This window comes from Rattus norvegicus, chromosome 16 (genome assembly GCF_036323735.1).
Source record: "Rattus norvegicus strain BN/NHsdMcwi chromosome 16, GRCr8, whole genome shotgun sequence".
Classification (NCBI taxonomy): domain Eukaryota; kingdom Metazoa; phylum Chordata; class Mammalia; order Rodentia; family Muridae; genus Rattus; species Rattus norvegicus.
The window spans coordinates 74016258-74038443 of NC_086034.1; the positions used below are offsets into that span (position 1 = coordinate 74016258).

At 41.9% G+C, this 22186-nt stretch overlaps 1 protein-coding gene across 3 annotated transcripts in view; it reads left to right on the forward strand.

The window, feature by feature from the left end:
* Positions 1-22186, forward strand: part of Adam3a (ADAM metallopeptidase domain 3A) — a 50014-nt gene that overhangs the window by 13692 nt on the left and 14136 nt on the right. For 2 of the 3 annotated variants that reach the window (NM_020302.2, XM_039094792.2), the window contains 8 exon segments: positions 2380-2451; positions 2673-2839; positions 3892-3973; positions 6674-6810; positions 10232-10421; positions 18884-18982; positions 20916-21111; positions 21886-21973. In NM_020302.2, the coding sequence (NP_064698.1) occupies positions 2380-2451; positions 2673-2839; positions 3892-3973; positions 6674-6810; positions 10232-10421; positions 18884-18982; positions 20916-21111; positions 21886-21973 (1031 nt within the window). 3 annotated transcript variants of the gene reach the window in all.

Below are 22186 nucleotides of genomic sequence, written 5' to 3' on the forward strand. Positions count from 1 at the left end.
TACTGCACAATTGCCTGATTTTATCAGAGAGACTGGCAGGTTTCTTATTGATCCTAGATCTCATTTCCACTACACTGGGAGTTATTTCATTAAATACTAAACTGGATAACCCGTTCAAATATTTACCTCCTGAGCTTATTTTATGTGTCACAATTGCTTGGCTTTTTGAGTGGAAGGTCCATGTTTTGAATATGAAATGGTCTTGCGTTTCCTGTCTAAACAGTATCTGCATCTGCCTTTCTCCTCTACGGGGCCAGTGTATTACCCTGAGCATTTATTTCGTCTCCAGGATTGACTTTGTTTCTCAACCCACCATTCTCTGGTTCTTAGTGTCTAGCCCAAAGCTTTCTTTATTGGGTCACATCAATTTCACAGTGTGGCTTCATTGGGCTGCTTCCTGCCCCACTCCATTGATTCCCACTTACCCACAGTCCCCGCTGCCTCTTGCCCTACCTCAGATTCCCACTTATCCACAGTCACCTTGATCGTGCTGTCATGGACTAGACAAACGATTCTTAATTAAATCTCCAGTGTCTTCTATTTTTCTTTTATTGAAAATGTTTTTTTCTTACAGTACGTTCTGGTTTCAGTTTCTCCTCCCCTAACTCCTCCAAGAGCCTCCCCACTTCCCTTAACCCTTTCTGTCCCTCCTTACAAAACAGGCATCTTAAGAATAATTATAAAAGAAAAGACAACCAAAAAAAATGAGAATAGGACAAAACAAACAGAAGAACCCCACAAGAAACACAGACAGACCCCAAAACACACATGTTCATACACACAGGTCTCTCATAAAAAGACAAAACCGGAAGTCATAATATATGTGAAAGACTTGTAATGAAAAGAAAAAAGGAATCCTGATACTTTTATTAGGTAAAGGACCTCCAAAGATAGCATCCAGTTGATTTTCTGTTGGCCACCTATTGCTAGGTCAGCAGTCCTTAAATGTTTCTTGCCCCAGTGACATTCCATTGGTGAAAAGTATGTTTTCCTTTGCAAGTGGTTAGAGACAGCTTCTGGGTTAGGGAAGGAGCTTGTGTCCACCTCTCCTGTCGGCACTGGGACCCCATCTGGCACGGACCCACACAGGTCCTGCGCATGCTCCCACAGTCTCCGCACTCATACACGCATCAGCCCTGTTGCGTCTAGAAGGCCTTGTTCCCTTGGTGTCCTCCATCACCCCTGGCTCTTCTGCTCTTCCTACGCCTTCTTCCTCAGGGTTCCGCGAGCCCGGGGATGGGGAGACATCCAACAGGTGGAGACATTTATGAATCCAAGGTTCCCAGGTTCCTCACTCTCTGCAAGCTGTCCAGTTGTGGGCTTCCACCTTTTCCCCACCCGCTGCGATCAGACTGTATTTCGTTTCCTGTGGAGCAACCACGTTCAAAGCACTCCATTAAGCACCAGCAACGGGTGCTCAATTTTCTTCCGGAGCTTGTGAAGTGTCCTCAGCTTTTACACATCCGAAACTGTCCTAGTCTTTCAGTTTTTGAGCATTTTCAACTCACAAGCAGTTTGTTGTTGTTTTTTTTTTTAAACAAACTTTCAGAAAGTTGTCACAGTGTAGCCTTGCTCCCTTCCCCACATCACGGCCATATCGTATCGTCATCTAGGCTGTCTCCATTTGATTTTGAAAGAGAGTTTTTAATCGCAGACATCACAGGAATCGATTACCTTCAAAACTACGAACAGCACAGTAGCATTCCCATCTCGGAACAGATTATCACCTTATCCACACAGTGCGGTCTCAGCACCATATCCACACTGTGCGGTTTTAGCCCTGTATCTACATGGTGTGGTCTCAGCACCGTATCCACACGGTGTGGTCTTAGCCCTGTATCCACACAGTGTGGTCTTACAGAAGCTATATTTTATATTTAAAGAACTATGGCTAAAAATTGCTCACTTTATATATCTGGCATTACTGCTTCTAAGTTTCTAGGCATTCATATTCTATCTGTTTGCTTTGGTATTTCAAACCATGCATGTCTTGCTGTTAATTTGCTTGCTACTAAAATAATGACGTAAATCATAAATAGAATTAATTTATGCTCATAAATAAATCTTTACAATTATGATTTATACAACCACAGAGAATATTTATTTCTGTGCCTGCAAAGAGGAAGTTAATCACAGCTATCCTTTTTAATACTCTCGTTAAGGCTCAAGGGTTATGTGTAAAACACAGTAAAGACAGAAATTGGGAAAAGTTGGAGGCCTCGGAGAAATATTTTAACATATTTTTTACTTTGCCTCTTCAGTTGCGTACTGCATTATTGTGTGGGGACTGCATTATTTTAACATTTACACCTAAAACTATTTAAAAGCTGGTTGTTTAATGGTTTATACTCGTAATTGAGGAATGAATTTGTCTTTCAGTTTGACCACGTGGGCTCTGAGGTGGGAGTCGCGACTCAGAAAGTTGTTCAGATGTTTGGTCTCATTAACACTGTAAGTACTTCCGTTTCCACTGACATAAGAGACTCTCGCTACCTCACTGCCACGGTTTGTGTGTGCAGCTGTGTGTTTTTGGCGTAATTGCCTGTTCCTTCCAGCACTTTCCCCTGTGGGTCGGGTTATCTCCTCAGAGTGATACGTTGAATGTATATTCCCAGCGTTTCTGGGCATGACAGGGTGCCGGGCAACCCAGACTGAGCAAATCCTCTTCTCAGATGTTTTCCCAGCTGAAGATGACTGTGATGTTAAACTCTCTGGAGATCTGGTCAGAAGAAAACAAGATAGAAACAAATGGGGATGCTGATGAAGTCCTGCAAAGGTTTCTGCTGTGGACACACAAGGAAATGCCTCAAACAACCAAGGAAATAACCTACTTACTCCTGTGAGTGCTTTTCACACTGATGGTGATTTATGTGACTATTAATGTCAACCGTCTACGTCATAGATTTGTAATCATAACTACTCTGAGAAAGATTAAGATGACTAGAGTGCCAGCACAGACAAGATGCAAAGATCTGATCAGGTAGTCAAACCCAGCCGCCCCATCTCTGGTCCCATGCACCTCCCCGCTCTGCCTGCCTCCCACCCTGGGGCCTATCACCCCGTTCTACTTCAGCACCATGATGGGGGTGTGAAAAGCAGCAGGATGAACATGGGGCTCTGTGTTTATAAAGACCTCACAGGGAAACGTTTACACCATGATGTTAATGCCATGAATGCAATAATTGCCCATGTTGGGGGTTAAAACATAAATAATTAAAATGGACCAACGACTTCTCTCCACTCTTGGCTACTCTTCAGTGCTTCTATAGAGACCCAAGATGTAGGTTTTGGCTACTAGGTCTGTATGTTTCAAGAGTTTTAATGTAGATTTTAGTATTAATCATTGTACAAGAAAATGTGAGAAACTCACTCACGAAGATCTTAAGAGGTATAAATGGGACCTCGTGTCTTCTGTTGCCTCCTGTTAGGTCTAAGGCCAGGGTTGGTTATTTGAAGGCAACATAGTGGGTTAACGTCTGCACACCGCCTCTTTTTCTCTTGGTGCACCTCTCTTCCCCTCTTCCTATCCTCTGGCCCAACACTTTAAGATTTGTTCAGAACTTGAAAACTTGACAATAGATGCTTGGCTTTTAGATTTTACAATCAATAATCACCCAGCGATGGGGATCCTGACAGACGGTTGGTGGAAATACTAGGCTCTGCTAGGTTTTGGATTGTGTATCATAGACTCTTAAAATACCATTTTAACTTCAACTCCTGTGGAGTACGGAGTGCATACTGCTGGTGTTCTTCCGACTTACTGAGTGGCAGAATGCATATTGTATGATGACTCTCGTGTTTAAGGATAGAGCAGTTTCAGACATCCACTGTCTCAATGTCCTCCCCAGCAACATTCTGAAACAAGTGCACTGACACGAACTTTTAATTTAGGTATAAGGACCATCCTGATTATGTGGGAGCGACATATCATGGGATGGCCTGCAACCCAAAGTTCACAGCAGGAATCGCTCTGGTATGCCTTCGGTCATCCTTGTCCCCTCAACAATAACGTCCAAGATCACCCCCCCCCCCATAACAAAAAGACGCAGAATGCATTCACTGTACACTCTTGGGATTTTTACGGCAGCTGTTTTTAATTTGTTATAACTTATAAAAAAAAAGCGTTTTGTGCCAGGTGGTGGTGGCACACACCTTCAGTCCCTGCACTTGGGAGGCAGAGGCAGGTGGGTCTCCGAGTTCAAGGACAGCCTGGTCTACAGAGTGAGTTCCAGGCTACACAGAGAGCCCCTGTCTCGAAAACTAAGAGTTGGTTAAGTTGGGGAAAACACCTTGTGTTTACAGTCTTAACCGGCTCTGTGGTGTTAGCCACATGCACGTGATTGTGAGGTAAACCTCAAGCTATGTCCACCTTTTAAAAGCAAGTGTCCAGATCAACAACACAGCCACGCCCCTGTCCCAGGTCATGCTCATTCCGCGTTCTGTTCCTATCATTATAGGAACTTTGGGGTTTGCATGTAAGTGGGATGACTCAATGTATGTCTACCCATGACTAAGTTATTGCAGGAAGTACAGTGCGTTTGAGGTTCATCTGTGCCATAAAGTATTTCCTTTTGAATGACTGATACTATGAGCACATATCACCTTTTAATGTATTCATTCTATCCACAGACTTTCCATTTCCTTCCATGCCTTTGATGTTACGTACGGTGCTGGAATGCACAGCACAGTGTAGCTACGTCTTTGAGGGTCCTAATATTGGCTAGTCTAGGTGTACGACCAGAAGTCAGCCTGCTGACTTACATATCAGTCTTGCTATTAATACTTTGTGGGGCTATAATATTGGTTTTGATAGAGGTTGTGCCAGTTTATAATCCTTCCACCGACCTGTGAATTATCTGCGTAGTCAGTATCATGTTTCTACGGTCACAAAGAATGCAACGCTAGTTCATATACTCAGTGGGCATCAGAGTGTGTCGCAGGAGAAAGAGCTAGTCACGTATCTTACTTAATTTTTAAATGGTTTACTGTTTTTCTGTTGAGTCGTTGGCACCCCGCGTCATGGATATAATCCTTTGTCAGACACGTGGCCTGCAAATGCTTCTTCCTATCCCTGTGTGTGTCGATGTCTCTGATTTTATCACCACATTGAAATGGGGACATCTGTGACAATGGAGGAATCTTCTCTGTCCGTTTTTGTCTGTGCTCCCATCTTTCAAGGGTAGGATGGTGTCCATGTCCTGTCACCTTCTGTTCGGTATTTGTGAAGTGCTTGCTCAGGCCTTGTTATTTGTTTTCCCGCTAGATTTTTGGATGGAGTAAGTATAAAAGACCCCCATGGAGTGCTTTTTTTTTCCAGACGTGTTCTGATTTTAATTCACTCTGCCAGTGGGTTAGGCATTTTAACTCATTTATATTCAAAACAGTTGGCAGCCGGGAAACGTCTCATGCTGCCATTTTTGCTGTCCTATAGGTTGTTTCCCTGTTTTCCTTAGGTATGTGCTGTATAAAGTCTAGACAGTTTTACCTCTTCCTGTACCCAGTCATTGCCTTGTGTATGTTATTAACTTTTGATAATCTCCTTTGATTCTCTTCATTATGTATACATTTCATAGATTTCTTTACCATTTCACTTGCATGAAATATTAAGTTAAAGCCAATCATAAAGTATAAGTAAACCTCTATTTTAAATTCTATTATAAATTAAAATTTAAGTCTACTAAAAGTAACAATTCTTAACAAAAATTTCAAACAAAACCCTACTCTTTACAGATATATATCCCATATTATATTACTAACAGCCCAAATTAAATATCTTTATGTTGAACATGCATTACTTACATTGTTAGTTCTGTTTTTGCTTTCGTTCCGTAAATACTATACAAGATATAAAAATGAATTTGTACTCCAAAATAACGACAGTTTGTCCACATTTTTGCCTTTTCAGGAGGACTTTATAGTTTTCACATGGTTTCCTGGCAATTGTTTCCTTCAAATTCTTGTAGACAGATTGACTAGTAATGGGCTTTGGCTGGCTCAGCTGGAAGGTGGTTGGCTTTGTCACTATGTGAACATTTGTCTCACCAAAAACACTACTGTCTGCTCCTATTCTTTCCACATGTTAATTCCATTTGGACTAAAAAATTAATTGCTTAAGAAAAAAAATCAAACTTGCTCTTTAAAAAAAATTCTTAAAATAGTTTTGATCTTATATTTTCTTGAATTTGCATTCTAGTTTAGGTACCATTGTCAATCAAAGCCTGACAGAAGCAAACAGACAAAAGAAAAAGATGAAAAGGAGGAAGAAAAGGAGGGGGAGGAAAAAGGGGAGAAGGGGAGGAAGAGAGGGGAGGAGGAAAGAGGAGAAAGAGGAGGAGGGGAGGAAGAAGAAGAGGAGGGGAAAGGGGAAGAAGAGGAGGAAAGGGGGAAGAAGAGGGGGGAGGAAAAGGGGGAGGAAGAAGAGGAGGAGAAAGAGGAGGAAGAAGAGGAGGGAGGAGGAGGAAGAGGAGGAGAGAAGAGGAGGGAGGAGGGGGAGGAGGAAGAGGAGAGAGGGAGAGGGAAGAGGAAGAGGAGAGAGGAGAAGGGAGGAAAAGAGGGAGGAGGAGGGGGAGGAGGGGGAGAAGAAGGAGGAGGAGGAGGGGAAGGAGAAGAGGAAAAGGAGGAAGAAGAGGAAGAGGACTTACACAATAACTCTGTTCTCTTTTTGTCTATTCAGCACCCAAAGACGTTAGGTGTGGAGGGCTTTGCCATTGTTCTGTCACAGTTGCTGGGAATTAACCTGGGGCTGACATACGATGACATCTACAATTGCTTCTGTCGAGGAAGCACATGCATAATGAATCCTTCAGCAATGTAAGTCTTTTCCAAATCCGATCTCTACAGGCACCTGGAAATATTCATAGTACATTTTGATGTGCATTTTGTTATGGTATAACTCGACGAGGAACAGTTTGAGTGAACCCATATGCAGTTATGTAAAGCACATGGAAGAGAATGGGTGCAGAGTATTCCAGAAAACCTTTCTTACAGTTCTTAACAGTTAGCAGTGAGTATGCTACTAGTACACAGACTGAAGGTGGACAGAGATGGGTTCGTTCGTCAGCACTGTCGGCAAGCGTCTAGGAAAGGCTGCAGTGATGCCGAAATATCAGAAGCCTGGAGGCTCAACAGCCCTGTCAATAAGGAGGTTTGTCTGTGTAGATTGGGGTGCAGGGAGATAAAGGGCCGTAAAAAAATACTCAGAAAATACTAAGACTATAAGGAAAATACTGTAGGCACAGGGAAACAAGGTACAGTGCAACAATGAGCGTAATATCCAAGGAAAGAGGAGATGGGATGCAGGTGTGAGGCGAGTTATGTAAAGGTGGAAGAGAGAACCCGACGTGTTGGGGTAAAAACTGTGTGTTTGCAGAATGGGAAATGCTACAATAAACCCAACAGCACACAGTCAATCTGTACAGCATGGGTAAGTTAGGTGTGCCAGCGAAATGATGTAATATGCATCCGAGGGAGCCGGAACACAGCCTCTTGAGTCTTCTTGGGAGACTGGCGTTCCCACAATAACCCGTAGAAGTTTATTATCATTGGGAAGTAAGGATGCTGCAGAATCACTCACATGCTCCTGGCCATCACAACTCACTACCAAATATCAAAATACCCAGGGCAGTTTTATGTGTTGCATTCCGGCTGATGATTAGTGGTTGGGTAGGCTTTTTGAGCATACAGTTATAAACTGTACAGGCCGGATCTCAAGGTCAGGTGTTCTAGAAAGTACAAACTTTCAGCTGATGGGAAAATTAAGATTCTGTGCAGATAACCTTGAGAGATCTCACAAGGTGAAAAGAGGAGCTTAAGGTGGAGGGTTCAGTCAGCCGGGAGGAAGGATTGCAGAAGGGTGGGCAATCTTGCCCAGGGAGGGGGGGCTGTGCACATGAGCAATGGAGGGGAGGATGAAAGCCACGTGCACAAAAGCATCAAACCAGAAACGTTGGTTTCAGTCTCCTCAAAGTCTTCCATGTTCTAGAGAGGCAAAAATCACTAGGAAAAATTCCAGGGGAAAATTCAAAAATACCAAGAAGGTATTGCAAGTCCCCCAAAGTGGAACGTACCAGTTAAAATACACCAACAGTGTAAGGCCACTCAGTTATAACCCAATTTTACAAAGCAAACAACTGCGTGGGGTAAAAGGGAAGGGACACTGCGGGCTCTTAAAAAGCTAGTAAGAGGCCTTGGGAGATGATTCAGTGGGTAAAACTGCTTGCTGTGCCAGCATGAGGACCTGAGTTCAAATCCCTAGCAGCCCTGTAAAAATGTAGAGCACAGTCACATCTGTCTGTAACCCCAATTTGGTGACAGAGACAAGCGGATCCCCAAAATTGACTGGCTAGGTAGCCACACTGGGAAGGTGCACTTTGAATTCACTGACTCTATATGAGTAAAGAAGTGGGAATCATTGGAGGAAAAGACAGGAAAGCTTTCTCTGGCTTCCACACATGTGCACACAGGCACATACAGCAGTACACAAATGTACAGCACACATACACATTGCTCACAGGTCTATCTCCCCTAATGTTGGCAGTGCATGGGATGATGAGGTAGCTGGCTGGTGTGGGCAAAGGTGCTATAAACATGGCGGCTTCACCTAATCCTGTGACTCTGGGTATTCTAAAGAAATCAAACAGCAAGATCCCAAGTCACCGCTATAGCTATAAAGATTTTTGTTTTTGTTTCAAAAAACAGTAATGGTTGATTTCAGGGCCAAAGGTGAGAAAATAAAAGTGATCCTCAGAAAGTGTTGGGCAGGACTCACCAGAGAGCCACACTTGTTGAATCTGGGCAATGCCACAATGGCATACTGAGAAATTCTGACAATCCTTCCCTCAATGGAAGCAATGATAGCTAGCAACAGATCGCATGCCTCCAAAGAAATAGTGATTTCACGTCAATGCTATCATGTCAATGAATACAATGAAAATTAAAAATTATAGCCCCAAATGGGATATTTACATTAAAATAAGCTTCTCTATAAACATTTATAAACCAAGGAGGAGAGTATGCCCAGTTGAATGAATGTCTTGGCCAGTGTGGCTTTATTCACAAATGAATTCATCTAGTTGATATACAAACATTTAGGTCACAGTGAAATAAACAGAAGAGCCCATCTGTGTTCATGTCACCCGACCGATTGACCTACTCGCAATTTCTTGTGTCACAGAGGAAAGAAAGGGGCATTGGACAAAACACCTATAATACAATTGCAAAGCCATCCAAGATCACAGGAACTTAACAAAACCAAGACCATCAAAGGACAATGCTTTGTTCTTTCCAGAAACTCATAGTGAGCTTGCACCAAGGTCATGTGGGACACCTAGGATAAAGTAGGTCAGGACAAAGTGCCACCCTCTCACTGTTTTCTTGATTTAAAATTGTATTCTTATATAAGCCCATGCATGTGCAGAGGCCAGAGGATAGGTTTTGGGAGTCGTTTCTCTCCAGCTACATCATGTCGGGTAGGGCAGGCACTCTTAACTGCTGAGCATTCTTGACAGCCCAGGAATATGATTTCCAAACAGGAAAAATAATTGATTCTCAAATTATTATTTGCATCACTGAGAAAAGTTTTGAGGTAGTCACACAATTCAAACCAAACCCACTGAGGTCTGGCTTACATGTATAGACACTGGTAATGGGGGTTGGAAGCGTGAAGACTTTGCAGACTGGGGCATGAGAGTCAGTTGGGGCTAGGAGATCAGCTTGGTTCACAGAGATCACTCTTAAAGAAAGACAGGAATTTAAAGAAATATATATTGTAAAATATTTATAATTATTAAATAATTATATTTTCAGACTATATATAAGAGAAAAAGAAAAGGGATCAAAGGCTGTTTACTTTCCTCAACATGAAAATACTGTATGACTTTCATCACCAATGATAGAATCATCTTTGCCACTCCCATTTTACCCCATACACGGTCTTACTAGTCATGGGAACTTCTTATAGTAATAATTATGCTGAAACTAACACACAGCCTTCATGCTCCTGAAGCTGGGGTGTCTCCCATTCCACGACACCCTCTATTTTCTGTTTATCGATCCTAACAAAAAGCAATAGAAATTAATGCTTCAGTTATGACCTGTGTTAACCTAGCAGTCCCCCTCCCCTTTCTTGGCTCTTCTTTAAGGTGAGTATTCAAGGATTCATACATTTTACTAAAGAATGTTTTTGGGTGGCAGTTGCATTTCATTTATCTGAAGACCATTAATCTATTTTCAGACATTCCGAAGGCATAAAGGTTTTTAGCAGTTGCAGCATGGATGAATTCAGGCAGCTGGCTTCACAGCCTGACCTAGATTGCCTTCTGAAGACACAGGAGACAGAAGTTGTTGCCCTGCCCCAGGCTGCAAAAGTTTGTGGTAACTACATCCTGGAGCCCCCAGAGCAGTGTGACTGTGGCCCAGCAGAGGTTAGCCAGAAACTTTCACAGCTATCCAACACATGTTCCGTGTTCACTTAGTCCTATGGTCCTGTAGATTTATATAAAATAGAAAGGGGGGAGCATCATTATTTTTAAAGACGACAGGCCGTTGTATCATCTAAGGAAGACAGCTGGGTAGAGTAATGCATTTACCTGAAAAATCTAAGCATCCAGGCAAGAGAATGGAGAATTTCAGAATTCAGAATTGGGAAGACTGTCTCAAAACAATGACAAAATGTTGTTTGTACTGACCTTCTGAGTGAGGTTGATAGTTTTTATTTCAAGGATTTTTAGAAATGTACAAGTATTTTAAGTTTAAATTAAAGAGGTTTCATAACACACAGGGATAGTGAGGGTTTGTAGCACACAGTAACTGAGTATTTTTGAGTTTGAAAATGTTAAACTAAGGGTAAAAGATAGCACGGATTAAGTTGCATTACTGTTAATAGCCAGGCCATGAATGCCAGTGGCATTCCTAATTGGAGTGCCCACATGAAACGTCATTTACGTTAACTTAGCTTCAACAAATTTGGTTATTCTTAACAGTCTTCATTGTTCATCTTCCTCCCCACTAGCACACATGACATGGCTGACACATGGGTCCCCAGTGATTCCTTCCTTCCTTATTCCATTTTATCAGAGTCTCAGATAGCACCCTAAACACTGCCCACTTAATATTACCTTTGCCACAATTCTGTCGACCCCCTATTGATTATTTCTACATATCTTGGTAAGGACATATTGATATATCTTTACAGTACGTCTTGGTAATGGTGAATGGAATGCCTGCCTTTTCTTCTGTGGAAAGGTTCCGTTTCAGTTGTCCCTCTGCTTGTTGGTACGGAGATATTTGATTATTAACTTTGAAGACAATTAGCCATCTTTTGTGATGAGACCTGGTGAAGTTTTGTTTGAATACTTTCTTTTTAAAATTTGTCCTTGACTCTTGAAAGACAATTTTTTTTTCTGTTTCTTAGAAGAAACACACATATTAGATTTGGTCAGAGGTTGGTTGGGGAAAAGAGCAGCCAGTGAGTCAGGGAGTCCTCTGAGCTATCAGCGTTTCAGATACTGAATGCTACCCATAATTGACGTTTTTAGGAGAACATGTTAGAGTCCTGGAGATTCAGTACAACCAGAGATTTATTTTTTCTTTTGAGATAGGTTCTTGCTATGTCTCTGGTTGTCCTGGAACTCAGCTATGTCAACTAGACTGGCCTCAAAGCCACAGAGATCTGCCTGCCTCTGCTGCTGCAGCACTAGGATTAAAGGTGTTCAGGTCACCCCATGGGTCTCTGGGCCCTGTTTCTGAAGTACATGGTATTGTCTTGAGCAATAGGGGCTTACCTTCTACCTCCAGGAGGGGATCAAAAACAACAGTAATAAGTCTTACGCTTCAAGAGTCTCCTGGACAGTCCTGGTCAACAACTCTTGTCTGGTGTTGGAGTTTTTGTTAGGTAGTCTTTGGTTTTTGGAGACAGCCTGTCAGTCCAGATGAGCAAAGTTCATTAAATCTCTACTTGTATATTTATACACAGAATTATGTTTATTAAAACATGGTTTTTTTTTAGATAAATAGTTGATAGTATGATTAGTTGTGGATTCTGCAGACTTCTGTATGGTTATCTTCCCTCCTTCCTTCCCATGTTTACCTCCTTTCCCTTTCCTTATTAGTCACTAGCACCTTGCCATGCCCCTCTCCATTGCTCCCCTGTCCTGTCCATGGCCCCATTTTACTTGCCTGGTTTCTGCAGTTACCCCAGGTTCTCTATTCACACCAGAAGATTTGGAGAACCTACGACATCTAGCTTTCTGGGTCAGATGAGCTCACAGTCAATGACAGTGCAGAGTTGTTGAGGCCGGTCCCAGGGTTCCAAAGGCTGCATCTAGAAAACACCACCACACCTAAGGCTGAGGGAGCATTGTAGAAGGGAAGTGGGAAAGACTGAGAGTCAGAAGATCAGGGAGTCTGCTGTGAAACTGTCTCCTGAAAACATCAGAAGCCGTGCAGGTAAAGTCTCTCCAACGCGGCTGCTGATTGAGAGAAGACACTAAAGAATGTGTCAAAGTGAACGGGGAGAAGACCATGAGGCCTCAGCCCTACACAAAGACCTACATGTAACTAAGGAATACTGAGGATGGGAGAAAACAGGGAAGAGCACAGCAACTGATGATCCAACCTTAGTGTCCAGCCCTGAAGACATATGTCCAAGAAATACCATATAGACTGAGCATGACACACACACACACATACACACATGCAAATATATGCATATGCATATTTAGAAATAATACATATTATTCATTTATTATATATTCCTATATATTATTCCTAAATGTACATATGCATATATATACATATATGCATATAATAACAATAAAAAAGAGAACATGAAACTGAAAGCTAAAGGAGGTATATATGGGAGGGCTTAAAAGGAGTAAGGAGAATGGAGAAGTGTTGTGATTATATTATAATCTCAGAATTAATATTTTTATCTTTCAAAACATTATTTGTGGATTTATATTATTGTTATATTTTCCATCATTCAAATTCAAATATATTTTGATAAAATTCTCACCCCTTCCCCAGAACAATGGTCCTCAATCTTTCTATCACTGCAATCCTTTAATACAGTTCTTTTTTTTTTTTTTTTTTTTTTTAGCTGGGGACTGAACCCAGGGCCTTGCGCTTGCTAGGCGCGTGCTAGGCAAGTGCTCTACCACTGAGCTAAATCCTCAACCCAATACATGTTGTAGTGACCTCCAACTATAAAATTATTTTTTTCTTGGATATTTTTTATTTACATTTCAAATGTTATTCCCTTTCCCAGTTCCCCTCCATAAGCCCCTTATCCCATCGCTCATCTCCCTTCTTCTATAAGGGTGTTCCTCCTCCCCCACCATCCCTTTCCTCCCTCCCCACTTTGACATTCTCATACACTGGGGGATCCAGCCTTGACAGGACCAAGGGTTTCCCTTCCCATTGGTGCCCAAAAGGCCATCCTCTGCTACATATGCAGCTAGAGCCATGGATCTGTCCATGTGTAGTCTTTGGGTAGTGGTTTAGTCCCTGGGAGCACTGATTGGTTGGTATTGCTATTCTTATGGGGTTGCAAGTCCCTTCAGCTTCTTGAATCATTTCTCAATTTCCTCAAATGGGGATCCTGTTCTCAGTTCAATGGTTTGCTGCTAGAACTCACCTCTGTATTTGTCACTCTCTGGCTATATTAGGCTCCTGTCAGCATGCACTTCTTGGCTTCATCAATATTGTCTAGATTTGGTGACAGTATGTATGTATGTGTATATATATATATGCTAGATCCCTAGGTGGAGCAGGCTCTGAATGGCCATTCCCTCAGTCTCTGCTCCAACCTTTGACTCCATATCTCCTCTTATGAATATTTTTGTTCCCCCTTTTAAGAAGGACTGAAGCATCCGTACTTTGGTCATCCTTCTTGAGCTTCATGTGGTCTTTTGGGCTAATATCCACTGATCACTGAGTGTATACCATGTGTGTTTTTCTGTGATTGGGTTACTTCACTCAGGATATTTTCTAGTTCCATCCATTTGCCTATGAATTTCATGAAGTCATTGTTTTTGATAGCTCGGTAGTACTCCATTGTATAGATGTACCACATTTTCTGTAGCCATTCCTCCATTGACGGGCACCTGTGTTCTCTCCAGTTTCTGGCTATTATAAATAAGGTTGCTATGAACATAGTGGAGCATGTGTTTTTGTCTTATGTTGGAGCATCATTTGGTTATATGCCTAGGAGTAGTATAGCTGGGTCATCAGGTAATACAATGTCCAATTTTCTGAGGAAACTCCAGACTCATTTCCACAGTGGTTGTACCAGCTTGCAATCCCACCAGCAATGGTGGACTGTTCCTCTTTCTCCAGATCCTCGCCAGCATTTGCTGTCAGCTGAGTTTTTGATCTTAGCCATTCTGACTGGTGTGAGGTGGAATCTCAGGGTTGTTTTGATTTGCATTTCCCTGATGACTAAGGATGTTGAACATTTCTTTAGGTGCTTCTCAGCTACTCAATATTCCTCAGCTGAGAAATCTTTTTTTTTTTAGGTCTGTACCTCATTTTTAATAGGGTTATTTGGCTCTCTGGAGTCTAACTTATTGAATTCTATGTATATATCAGATATTAGCTCTCTATCAGATGTAGGATTGGTAAAGATCTTTTCCCAATCTGTAGGTTGCTGTTTTGTCCTAATGAAAGTGTCCTTTGCCTTACAGAAGCTTTGCAGTTTTATGAGGTCCCAGAGGTCCTATTTGTCAATTCTTGATCTTAGAGCATAAACCATTGGTGTTTTGTTCAGGAAAATTTTCCCAGTGCCCATGTGTTTGAGGCTATTCCCCACTTTTTCTTCTTATAGTTTGAGTGTATCTGGTTTTATGTGGAGATCTTTGATCCACTTGGACTTAAGCTTTGTACAGGGTGGTAAGAGTGGCTAGATTTACATTCTTTTCCATACTGTCCTCAGGTTGAACCAGCATTTTTCATTTGTTGAAAATGCTGTCTTTTTAGCACTGGATGGTTTTAGCTTCTTTGTCAAAGATCAAGTGACCATAGGTGTGTGGGTTCATTTCTGGTTCTTCAATTCTATTCCATTGATCTACCTGCCTGTCTTTGTATCCATACCATACAGTTTTTTTTAAATCACTATTGCTCTGTAAAGCAGCTTGAGGTCAGGGATGGTGATTCCCCTGGAAATTCTTTTATTGCAGAAGATAGTTTTTGCTATCGAACGGGTCTGTTTGATTTTCCAAATGAATTTGCAAATTGCTCTTTCTAACTCTATGAAGAATTGAGTTGGAATTTTGATGGGGGTTGCACTGAATCTGTAGATTGCTTTTGGCAAGATTGCCATTTTTACTATATCAATCCTTTCAATCCATGAGCATGTGAGGTCTTTCCATCTTCTGAAATCGTCTTCAATTTCTTTCTTTAGAGACTTGAAATTCTTGTCATATAAATCTTTCACTTGCTTGGTTAGAATCACATTGAGATATTTTATGTTATTTGTGACTATTGTGAAGGGTGTCATTGCCCTAATTTCTTTCTCAGCCTGTTTATCCTTTGAGCAGAGGAAGGCTACTGATTTGTTTGAGTTAATTTTATACCTAGCCACTTTGCTGAAGTTGTTTATCTGGGTTAGTAGTTCTCTGGTGGAACTTTTGGGATCACTTAAGTATACTATCATATCATCTGCAAATAGTGATATTTTGATGTCATCCTTTCCAATTTATATCCCGTTGACCTTCTTTTGTTGTCTGATTGCTCTGGCTAGGACTTTGAGTACTATATTGAATAAGTAGGGAGAGAATGGGCAGTCTTGTCTAGTCCCCAATTTTAGTGGGTTTGCTTCAAGTTTCCATTTAGTTTAATGTTAGCTACTGGTTTTCTGTATATGGCTTTTACTATGTTTAGGTATGGGCCTTGAATGCCTGATCTTTCCAAGACATTTAACATGAAGGGGTATTGAATTTTGTCAAATGCTTTCTCAGCATCTAATGAAATGATCATGTGGTTTTTTTTCTTTCAGTTTGTTTATATAGTGGACTACATTGATGGTTTTCTGTATATTAAACCATCCCTGCATACCTGGGATGAAGCCTACTTGATCATGGTGGATGATCGTTTTGATGTGTTCTTGGATTCGGTTTGCTAGAATTTTATTGAATATTTTTGTGTCAATATTCATAAGGGAAATTGGTCTGAAGTTCTCTTTCTTTGTTGGGTCTTTGTGCAGTAGGTATAAGTGTAATTGTGGCTTCATAGAAGGAATTGGGTAGTGTTACTTCTGTTTCTATTTTGTGGAATAGTTTGGACAGTATTGGTCTTAGGTCTTCTATGAAGGTCTGATAGAATTCTGTACTAAACCCAAAAAAAGTCCTGGACTTTTTTTGGTTTGAGACTTTTAATATCTGCTTTATTTCTTTAGGAATTATGGGGCTGTGTAGATGGTTTATCTAATCCTGATTTAACTTTGGTACAGTTCATTCAGATTTTCCAGTTTTGTTGAATATAGGCTTTTGTAGTAAGATCTGATGATTTTTCTAATTTCCTCAGATTCTGTTGTTATACCTCCCTTTTCATTTCTGATTTTGTTAATTTGGATATGCTCTCTGTACCCTCTGTTTAGTCTGGCTAAGGGTTTATCTATCTTATTGATTTAGTCCAAGAACCAGCTCCTGGGGTTGTTGATTCTTTGTATAGTTCTTTTGGTTTCTACTTCGTTGATTTCAGCCCTGAATTTGGTTATTTCCTGCCGTCTACTCCTCTTGGGTGTATTTGCTTCTTTTTGTAATCTCAAAGCACATATTGCACCTCACACAATAATAGTGGGAGATTTCAATACCCCACTCTCATCAATGGACAGATCGTGGAACAGAAACTTAACAGAGACATAGAGAAACTAACAGAAGTTAGGAACCTTAAAAGATATTTATAGAACATTTTATCCTAAAACAAAAGAATATACCATCTTTTCAGCACCTCATGGTACCTTCTCCAAAATTGACCATATAATTGGTCACAGAACAGGCCTCAACAGATACAAGAAGACTGAAATAATCCCATGCATCCTATCAGATCACCAGGAACTAAGACTGGTCTTCACTAACAACAAAAATGACAGAAAGCCCACATACACATGGAAGTTGGACAACACTCTACTCAATGATAACTTGGTCAAGAAAGAAATAAAGAAATTAAATATTTTTTAGAATTTAATAAAAATGAAGGCATAACTTACCCAAACTTATGGGACACAATGAAAGCGGTGCTAAAAGGAAAACTCATAACTCCGAGTGCCTCCAAAAAGAAATTGTAGAGGAAATTATTTTCATAGCTACTTCATAATTCTAATTTTGCCAGTGTTATGAATCATAATGTAAATATCTGTGTTTTCTGATGGTCTTAGGTGACCCTGTGAAATGCTCCTTTAAATCCCCAAAGGGTTGTGACTCATGGGTTGAGAACTGCTGGTCCAGATCCCTCTCTGTTCCTGCCTACCCAACTTTAGAAAGAAATAAAAACCCAGTAAAAGAACAAAACCCCCACAAACCAAGAAAACAAAATAAAAGCACACGCAAAAAGAAAAAAGTTAAAAAGATAAATATTTAGAAGATAGTTGGATAGTATATCCAAATGGCAAAAGGACAGTCATAGGTTCTAACCTGTGCAGCCATGAGGTCTTGGCTCCGATTACAGCACCAAATATCAGCCCCAACCAGGAAGTAGTTGGTTACCCCTGTACCATTCACAGCACTGTGTATTTCTCACCAGGCCAAATGCTTTAGCTTCCAGGTTTCACAGGTAAGACGGCTGGTGACTCCTTAGCCTGTAAAGCACCTTCCCACACGCTGAAAGCTAGCCGGTAGGGAGGAGACTTCTAGGTCAACACTAGCTTGATTTCTCCATGTCTTTTGACCAAAGTACGTGATGTCTTCAGGGATAGGGTCCTCCCATCAGGTGCTATTGGATCACTCAGACCAACAGCAACAACCTGTACATTTGGCGGGAATGCTATTAGACCCATTGACCAATAACTAATAAATCAAAGGGAGTTATTCCACACCCGACACCTGAGCTTTTTGTTTGCTAAATGCTCTTTTGGCCCCTGGTAAGAGGGAGCAGCCCAAGCAAGCACTACAGTTGGTTGAGAAGTGAGAGCCAGGGAACGAACGAACGAACGAACGTGTTCAGGGACCCCACTATGCTCTCCATAGACAAAGGCAAGGCTGGGAGCACAGCAGTGGGGCCGGGGTGCCGGAGTAACTCCTGGTGCCTCTTTCCTCACTGGTAGGTCCCAGCTGTCAAGTACCTGTTTCTAGGGCATTTCCAGAAGGGGGGATATTAATTTTTAAGAGTCCCGCGAAGGAGGTGTTTGGAGGTGTCCAGTTTGATTTGTTCAGTTTGAACGTAAAGGCCATTGTAGCCACGTGGCCGACTTAAAGAAATAGGTAAAAAAACGAAGATGAAAGTCCACAGGAGACTAGACTTAACCAAGATGAGGCAAAATGTCACTGTCCCACTGGCAGGGCTACACACGCACGCGCACACGCGCACACATGCGCACACGCGCACGCACGCACACCTAACTGGTGGGAGGCTCTCCACTAACACCAGTGTGTAGTGCGCTATGCAGAGATATTGGCCACAGTGTTGACAGACAGTAGAAACTGGAGTGGAAACTGCTTGCTTGCTCTACTGTGGCTTCTTGAAGCCACATTTTTTTTTTTTTTTTTTTTTTTTTTTTAGTGTGATCTGCTGTTGGCAGGGCTGTGACTATTAAAGGATGTTTGGAAACTAATGAAGATTAATCGAGCAGCCCACAACTGCACTTTGCAAAGAGTTTTGTTTCTTTTTTTTTTTTAATCATATGTATGACTTCTAATGCCTATGATTACCTTGATTATATTTTCTTCTCCAGAGATGTTCTCATAAAAAGTGCTGTAAGTCTGAGGATTGTACCCTGCTTAGTGATGCAGAGTGTGGTTCTGGGGCGTGCTGTGATAAAAGAACATGCAAGGTGAGTCTGGAACACCGAACTAGCTTTCAGGAGTCTCTAATGTGACATTCTTGGCCAGCTGGCTCCCGAAGAATGACACGGGGACTTTATAATAATTATGAATGCTAAGGCCTTTCCTTAGGCTTGTTCTCAACTAACTCATATGACTTAAATCAACCTATTCCTCCCTCACACACACCCCTCTTTGGTGCTTTTTTTTTTCTTTATTGGATTTTTTTAAAATTAACATTTCAAATGTTATTCCCTTTCCCGGTTTCCAGGACATAAGCCCCCTATCCCATCCCCCTCCCCTTCTTCTATAAGGGTGTTCCTCTCCCCATCCACTCCCCTTCTTCCCCCTACCCCCGCCCCACACATTCTGCCACAGGGCTTGCTACTTCCCCAGTTTCAAACATCCGACTTCCTCAGGGTCTTGCTGGTGAATCTCTTGCCTCTGATTCTTTCCCAGAATTCCTATCTCTGCAGATGTCCCGCCTAACCTCTCCTGCCTGCCTATTGGCCCTTGAGATCTCCATGAAACCAATCAAAAGGTGACTTAGGCAGGTGAGGCAGGACAGAAACACAGCTTCCACATAGCATACAAAAAAAAAAAAAAAAAAAAAAAAAAAAAGATGATCTCAACAGGAGTCTTTGGTGTATTTCTCTTCTACATTCTGGAAGAATCTTTCAAATGTTTTAATTCGTATTCTCTTTGGAGCGCTTTCTTTTCGTCTAAGTGTTAAAAGTTTGAAGATGACCATTTGGAGAACTTTACTTTGTTTCCTCGTGGGGTAGATATTAAGGACATTTTCTAATTTCTACTATGTCCTTGATTTCAGCCTGTGGGTCTCTTTCTTCCCTTTCTTTCCTATGTTTCCATTTGCCCCAGAGCTCTCTCCAGCTGCAGTATGCAATGTTGTTCAAAACCGTTGTGACAGGAAAGTTTCTTAGTCATGTCTGGATGTAGTTCTTTAGGATCAAATAGCATGCAACAAAATGAACGCTAACAGGCTTCATCTGACAAACAGCAGTAGCAAATCTCATTCTGAAAACCATAAACAGGGGTTGTGCAGACAAGCAAGTGATACCCTGCAGGTCGGCATGGAAGTGAGGCTCTGGTAGGCTGTCTCCTCTGAAAATTGATGACTAGAGCCAAAAGCTGTTTTCAAAGTGCCTGAAAGAAGAGATCCGCCTAGGGCTTTCATGTCTGACAATTGTTATTTCCTGTTAGAGCCTCTGCCTTTAACCTTTACTGCAAAGTGGAACAAGTCCTCTCCATACAACTCATCTTTCTGTGCTGAAGACACAGCGTGCTGGGCATTAAGGAGAGCGTCATTAAGACCAACGAAACAGATTGAATGAGTGCATACTGATCTTGCCCAGTACAACTGACTAGAAGTAGAGCTTTGCACATAGGTGTTGTGTGTCTTCTTCTCACCTTTATCTACCCTGTGTGTAGGAGACCCCATTCTTTTCTCTGTATTCTTGCAAATCATCAAGCTCTCTTACCAGACTTTGTTCAAAGCTGAGAGATTTGATCTAAGCACTTTCCTTAATGCTTTGAGTTTAGAGACAACGCCCAAGTGCAAAAGCTATGACAGACATCAACGGTACCAGCCGCTTCATCTACAGCAGCTAGCGATTAAGAGATTTGTAACCAATGCTGAGACACTCTAGAGAAGAAAAGATAATGAATTCTCACGATGAAATAGATGGCAGCATCTCTTAGAAGTCTGTCATTTTGTTTGGTTTCTGGCAGTCTCAAACAAGCCTTGTCCCTATGTTGTAAGATATCTTGCTGATGCTTTCTTTCTTTTTTTTTTAAACCGACTCTAATCCATAGTATTGTGTAATCTTTCAAAGGAGGAGTAGAGAAATTGTAACTTGCCTGACTTGCAGGAAGAGAAGAACCAAGTCACCCTGATCTAATGCTAATCTCTCCTTTGTCCCTTAGATAGCTGAAAGAGGACGCCTATGTAGGAAAAGTACGGACCAGTGCGACTTCCCAGAATTCTGCAATGGGACGTCTGAATTCTGTGTAGCTGATATAAAAGCTGCGGACCTGGAACCTTGCAACAATGAAACCGCCTATTGCTTCAAAGGGGTTTGCCAAGACCGCGACAGGCAGTGCACAGACTTATTTGGAAAATGTACGGGACGTGTGTTGTTTTGGGGGTGGGGTTGGGGAGGGGGTTAAGCTGACATCATTTTAAAGCTACACATTTAACCTGTGCTCTTATTCTAAAATGTTGATCTGCACCCACATTTGAAAACCAAGTCAAAGCAAATCATTCCATGTCAAAAAGGGAAAGACTATCACACTAAAGGTCACATGAGATATAAGTGGTGGGAGAAGAGTAGAGAGAGAGGAAGAGAGAGAGAGAGGGGAGGAGAGGGAGAGAGAGGGGGGGAGGAGAGGGAGAGAGAGAGAGAAGAGAGGAGGGAGGGAGGGAGAGAGAGAGGGAGGGAGAGAGGGAGGGGGGAGGGAGAGAGAGGGGAGGGGAGGGGGAGAGAGAGGGAAGGAGAGAGGGGAGGGGAGGGAGAGAGAGGGGAGGGGAGGGAGGGAGGGAGAGAGGGAGGGGGAGGGAGAGAGAGAGGGAGGGAGGGAGGGAGAGAGAGGGAAGGGGAGGGAGGGAGGGAGAGAGGGAGGGGGAGGGAGAGAGAGAGGGAGGGAGGGAGGGAGAGAGAGAGAGAGAGGGAGGGAGAGAGAGAGAGAGAGAGAGAGAGAGAGACTTTTCCAACAATTTTCCTTAACACAATTTTTTTTTCTGAGTAGTTGAATTGATTCTTGCCCACTGTTCCTGTATATACTAGAAGACACCAACGGCCTCCATATAAATTTCCTACAGTTTCAAGCATTGCCAATTATGTTTTTGGTTTTAGCATGAGAAACTTGAAATTATTTTCTTCTTTTTTTTTTCCAGATGCTAAGGGTCCTAATTATGTGTGTGCACAAGAAGTGAATCTGCAGAATGACAAATTTGGAAACTGTCATGGGCGCTGTAATTATAGGTAGCGGCGCTCGTCCAGCTGTCCGTTTACCATGTGTGTTGTGTGTAGCGGGTTTGCCCATAGATCAGGTGTTGCATGTTGGAACAGGTGTATGTTCTCAACAGCTTACTGCATTACATTTTGCCTTAATGCTTTAAATTAAGTGTCCATTTAGTTATATACATACATAATCGAGTTATATATTGGTTATAATTGAACTAATGGCTAAGACAG